Below are 6000 nucleotides of genomic sequence, written 5' to 3' on the forward strand. Positions count from 1 at the left end.
GCTAGACTGTTATACAAATTCTTTTTTGTTTAAAAAACGTTTCAGAGATAAAGTTCTGAAGATCGTCAAGTGTTTTACTATGAAACGTTCAGAACTGGAGCACTATTCTCCGCTACGGACACTTCCAAAACATGCAGTGTATGATATTTCTTTTCCTACAGTGAATTGTGTTTTTTTCTGTCACAGAGCTCTTTCAAGTGCAAGGTCAAAGTTTAATCATCTAAAGTCCTTACCCTTGTGCTTGCTCAGAATTATCACCATTCCAGGCATATGTTACCTTGCTGAATCCCCATGACAGGCCTGAGCGGGGCACTAGCGTTTCCCTGCTTACCAATTGAAGAAACTGAGGAAGAGCACTTAAGTGGTAACTTGCCAGGCCACACCACTGGGAAGTGGCGGAGATGGGGATTGCTCCCCAGGACCTAGCCCACCCCCTGCTCCATGTTAGTCCCATCCCCCTGCCCCACCAGCGAACCCTACCTGCCTGGTCAAAGTTCATAGGTCGTGGGTATCCATTATGCTGTGTTGTAGGGATCCTTTGGCTTCCCAGGTGCACTAAACATAGATGGACGCCTGCCCTGACCTGTTCACACTGCAAGAGAGGTGTGAACAAGAAGACTTGTAAAGCTAACTACCATACAACAGAACATCAGCCTCTGTTCAAGGCTCTTTTTCTCTTTTTTTTTTTTTTTTTAAACCAAACAGGCTGCCTTCCCAACAACGGAATCACCCTAAAACTATATTGCGTTAGCCGCAGAAATATTTCGATCACTTCGTCACCAACTGTTTACGGTGACCCGCTGACCGTGGCACGAACCCCGAACCAGTGAGAGAGGAAGGTGCACATTTGCTCTCGCCCCTCGGCTGGCATCGCAGTCTTCTGAGTCCCATTCATAAAAACGCGCATGCCAGATTTCCCTGATTCCGAGTCCAGTTCAGAAGTTTGGACGAGGGGGTCTCTAAAATTTAGGCTCTGGGGTTGTTCTGATGCCTGCCTCTGGGGGGAAACCGTGGGGATCCGGGTTCCCTGCGAGGAGAGCGTTCCCATGAAAACTCTCGTAAGACAAAATGATGTCAGGTGAAGAAGCAGCGGCCACTAATGTATGTGGAAAACTTTTTGAGTGTTCCCAGACCCCCCAAAATAACCTACCACATCATACCAGATGCGTTTGATTACATCCAGTTCCACGCTAAGCACAACACCCTCACGAGCTCTTGGGATTCTCTGGCACCTTAGGACCCATCTTGCTAACGGGCAAACAGAGTCAATCGAGATAAAAGCGTAGATACTCAGACACAGCTCGGAGCTCCGGGCTGGGTGCCCGAGATGCTGAGTGCAGTCCCGGGGGGTGGGGGCCTCTCGGGGTGCACGCCGCCTCTGTGAGGGCTAGCTGCATAACCAGCGCGGATCGCTGTTTCCATTTGCCACCTCCTCTGGTAAAAGTAAAAATCCTCTTCGGATTTCTTTTGCTTAGCAGACGCAAGTACTAAGATGGGTCTTTTGTAAAAGCGAAGAGTCATAACGTGCGCAGGCTTTCGAGAAGCAGGGGTGCCCGTATTGCAAAGACAGACCTGGGTTGGAGTCTCTGTTTCAGCTTTCTGGCCGAGTGAGCTTGAGGAAGCACTTTGGAGCCTGGGTTCCCCCAGCTGATAAAGGGGTCCTAACGCCTTGCTCGCGGGGTTGCGTAGGGGGATACATGAGATAAACGGGCCGAACCCCGGGGAGATGCTCTGCGTCTGTCCCCATCCCTCCGCAAACCCGCCGTGCAGTTCTAGTCCGTGTGGAACTGGAAATGTCCCACGGCAAACGCGCCTCCGTTTGCGTCTCCCCTAAGTCACCAGCTCAGCTCCACATTTTAGCACATGGCCTAAGACCGTGCGCAGTTCGCAGGAACTCGGCCAAGCCTGCCGGGTGGCGCTGCTGCCCGGGCTCCTCTGCGGAGACCCTGGCGACCAGCCGACCAGCCGTGGAAGTGACGTGCTCGCGGACGAGCACGGTGTCCAAAAGCAGCGCCCAGTCACTTAGTAAAACTCTGGTCTTCCCCTCTGCAGCTCAGCAAAGCGACCAGTGACTGCTCTGGGTCTGCTCGCCTGTCGAGCGGTGTCGTCGGCAGGGGCCTGGCAGCCCTGCGCCAAGGAGGTCTCGGTGACGCGGGGCAGTGCCACCTCTCCGCCCCGTGCGTGCGGGGAGCCGGCCCCGCCCTGCGGGGGGCCGCGGGCGGCAGCGCTGTGTCCCTGCTGGCTGAGGGGCCGCGGCCGCCTTGTCGCTGTCATCTGACTTTCCCTTGAGCCAAATGTTGACGTTCGTGTCATTCTCAAGGTATCTCTAATCTGCTGTCTTGATAAACGAAGGTGTCCTCCTCGTGGCTCCGGAGTGTAGGCCACCCAGATGCCACTGTTTGATGGGAACATCCCAAACATGGCTCGTTCAATTTTTTTTTTTTTTTAAGTTTCAGGAGTCACAGGTCATAGCGTATGTGATAACAGCACCTGCTGTTTCTGCCGCTTTCTGCTTCATTGTCACATAGGGGTCCCTAAGAACCTCGATTAGTCAGATACCTATCCAAGATATTCTGAGCAGAGGCTGCGCAGATTTTAAAATTATTAGCTTTCTATCCAGCTACAATCAGAAACTGCTGTTGATATACTGAGTAGTAATTACTTCAATATTCCTTTCCTTTAAAACTGCCCAGGCTGGCGCGGAGATCTCCACGGTGAACCCGGAGCAGTATTCGAAGCGCTTTTTGGACTTTATTGGCCACATCTTGACGTAACCTCCCACACATCCTTGGACGGACATGACGAGCATGGGAAGGACAGGGGTGGCTTCAGTGGAGGAAACGTGAAAACCAAACTCAGTGAAGCACACCCCCTCGTTTACGTCTGCAGGCCAAGATGACTGATTCGGGGGCTACGCGCTTTAACAGCTACCTGATATTTCCCAGCATCATTCTAGCTATTTCGGACTTGTGTGTGTGCGTGTGTGTGCGCGCGCGTGTGCAAATGTGTGCGTGTGCATCTTTGAAATTAATGAATTAATTAAGGAAAACTGATCAGCTTCAGTCAGAGCGTGTTTAGGCAACAGCCCTCTGATTCCAGCTATGGACAAACGAATGAATGAATGAATGAATGAGCACATGCAGGGGGGAGGGGGCGAAGGAAATGCATGTCGGACCAACCATGTTGGCATCACACGATAAACTGTGGATCGGTTTATTTTTTGGAGCTGAAAGATGTGAGACAGTATTCATAATAATAATGAAGATAATAATAATGATGATAATAATAATGATGGTGATTAAAAGAAAAAAACAACCACGAATGTTACACTCCTACCACGCACGCTGACACTCCTTAATAGTTGTACCCCGAGCCCCTGGCACTAGATGGAGGAGTGCTGGCACCTCCCACGTGTCCTGGCTCAGGGTTCTGCCTCCGCGATGTGGGGACTTTTAGGGTCTGGTGACAAACGCCCCTCCTCCAGCAAGAAGCTGATGCCCCTGGTGATTCTATCTGCGCGTTTTCACCTCAGTAAATACATCCAGGAAAACTGCTTACTTCTCTGTTCTTGCCTGGAGCTTCTTCACTGTTACACTCTTATGTTGCAACATAGGAATTAATGCTGAAAAAATAAAAATAAAGCTTACCTGAAAAGTGCATAGTTTGGGGCAATGGTATCTACATCTCCCATGGTGGGAAGGCAGGCAAAGCATTAGAATTCTCAATTCTCCTGTTACTAATTGCGAATCTGAATTATAAGATGCTTATGTTTGACCGTTGTCTAAACAGTGATATTTTGTTACGAATTATCCCTTTAACTGAAACCCTCAATGTTACTGTTTACATTATCAGGAAAGCAGGGATATTTTTGAATCTAAAAATTTAATGTACAGCATGTGATTTTTGAAGTTTACATGTAAAGTCATTTTACGGTGTAGGTGAAATAATGTTTGTCATATTTTGAAATGTATCCTGCAGTCATGTTTTGGGGTGAATGTTTTATTCAAAGTACATGGTAGGCAGTCTTTTACAATGAAAGGAAAAGGATTGTTTTGTTTCCTCCAGATGTGCATTTATCAACATAATGATTTAAAAAAAAAACAAAAAACATTTAACCCAAATCTGGTCATATAAGTTCATTGCCCTAAACTGTGCTGATTGTGTTTAATCAAGTTATAAATTTCCAACATTGATCATGTATTTACCAACTTTCTGGCATTTTTCTGAAAGGCGTCAAGCTAAAATATTAGACTTGCTTAGAATAGGTTATCAACTTATACACTGTGCTAAAGCTGTGCCTTTGAAATTGAGATGATTTTTGTAAACAGTTTCAGGAAAGAAAAAAAAAAAAGTCTACCCTTCGATAATTACTTACCACTCAACAAATACCCCCTGCCTACCGCCTCCTCCAGTAACTTTACTTCAGGTCTTAACAAAACTAATTGTGCCCATTGTATGCGGGTTTACTTCAGAAAACACGAGGGGATAGCAAATCCGTCTTTGGAAGCCAGCAGCCACCCCATCCTACTCTCATCTACTAACCGCATAGATTTGCCATCCTCCGCAGATGATGTTAACATCGCTGTGACATAGTTGTCCAAATCGGCAGTTTTTGCATTTGAGTTAATCGAGACTGATGTGGCTCCCCTCCATCCATCCCCCTACTACTCATTGTGGCATACGGTCACTTCCAATGTTCCGAAGTTATACTGTAATTTCTTTGACCCAAGACGATAAAAGTGAGACCCTGAAGTAAAGATAAGGTACATATACATTATTTGAGTAACTATTTCCTTTGTGGCCAATCTGTGTATGCTTTTAGAAGTTTACAAAATGCTTTATTTTTGTCTGTAACAGTCTCTGTCATTCATTTCTGTCGATGAACTATTTGGACAGAGTGAGCAAGTTTGCCTAGTGCTAACAATACACTCCAGTCATGAGCCGGGCTTTACAAAATAAAGCACTCTGATGACTTACAAGGTGGATCCTTTGTTCCTCTCTTGATTGTGTTTCTCTGTTTTGCAAACAAATTGTAAATACCTGGTACTAAGAGGATCTTTTGTCCTGGAAGAAGAAAAAGTGAATCTTTTCATTAACTAGAGCTCGGCTCTCAACCTGAAAACTAATTAGTAAACAATACAAACTTCCAGGACAAAATTGACTTACCGCAAGATGGACTGGCAGAGAAAAGAAATCTCTTCAAGGAATACCCTAAAGCATATCGTTTTATTTTTATCAACCATAGTTCCGCATCAGCGGTTCTGGAAACTTTAGTGGGATTCCATTGATGGATAAAGGCTTTCCTATAGCGTTCCATTGCCACTGGTGCCAGGTTTGCAAACACAGCTCAGCTGTAGCACTTGTGTTGAAAATGTGTATTTGTTCTAATGCAGTTGATACACGAGGGAATGATGGGAGCACAACGCACACTTCCCATGTACTTGTGTGCTCTGGTCCAAAAGGAATATTAGATGAACAGAGGAGACTGCACCCAGCTCCTGCACCGTGCCGCGAAGGAATACGCAAGACGCACACCCCTCAAACATCTGCCAGCGACCTCGGTTCCACATGTGTTAGGAGTCACACTGGTCCGTAGCTGGCGTTAACAACTTCCATCTGACTGCAAATCATTTTCTGCCTCCACTTTACAGTAACCCAGGAGCCGCAGCCCTTCTGACGCCCACCGCCACAGGCACCCGTAAGGTCTTCTTCGGGGTAACCTGTCACAGTTGTGGTATTTATGTATTCCCTGGCTACTTGGCATGTTTAAAACTGTGCTACTGTTTTTATTAGGTTCCCTTTTTTTTTCATACATCACTGATGAAGTGTTTGGGTCTCGTGCCCTTAATTCTATTATTCCTGTGAGCTCTGTGGTTTTTATTGTGCAATTTTGCACAGAGCGGTGAGTTTTAGGAACATGCGTGTTGCATTACACGGAACTGACCAATCAGCAGGGACTTCAATTTGGTTCTCTTTGTGGACAGTTGCCATTGTAGACAT

The 6000-nt window shown here is 46.6% G+C and overlaps 1 protein-coding gene across 2 annotated transcripts in view; it reads left to right on the top strand.

Moving 5' to 3' along the window:
* The window catches only part of PIP4K2A (phosphatidylinositol-5-phosphate 4-kinase type 2 alpha), a 148710-nt gene extending 143727 nt beyond the window's left edge, over positions 1-4983 (top strand). For both annotated transcript variants that reach the window (XM_016124673.2, XM_016124683.2), the window contains one exon: positions 2694-4983. In XM_016124673.2, coding sequence (XP_015980159.1) covers positions 2694-2774 — 81 coding nt within the window. In that variant the 3' untranslated portion in view covers positions 2775-4983. The remainder of the gene's footprint in view (positions 1-2693) is intronic.
* Positions 4984-6000: the final 1017 nt, after the last annotated feature.

The sequence above is a fragment of the Rousettus aegyptiacus genome, unplaced genomic scaffold (genome assembly GCF_014176215.1).
Source record: "Rousettus aegyptiacus isolate mRouAeg1 unplaced genomic scaffold, mRouAeg1.p scaffold_m13_p_10, whole genome shotgun sequence".
Taxonomy (NCBI): Eukaryota; Metazoa; Chordata; class Mammalia; order Chiroptera; family Pteropodidae; genus Rousettus; species Rousettus aegyptiacus.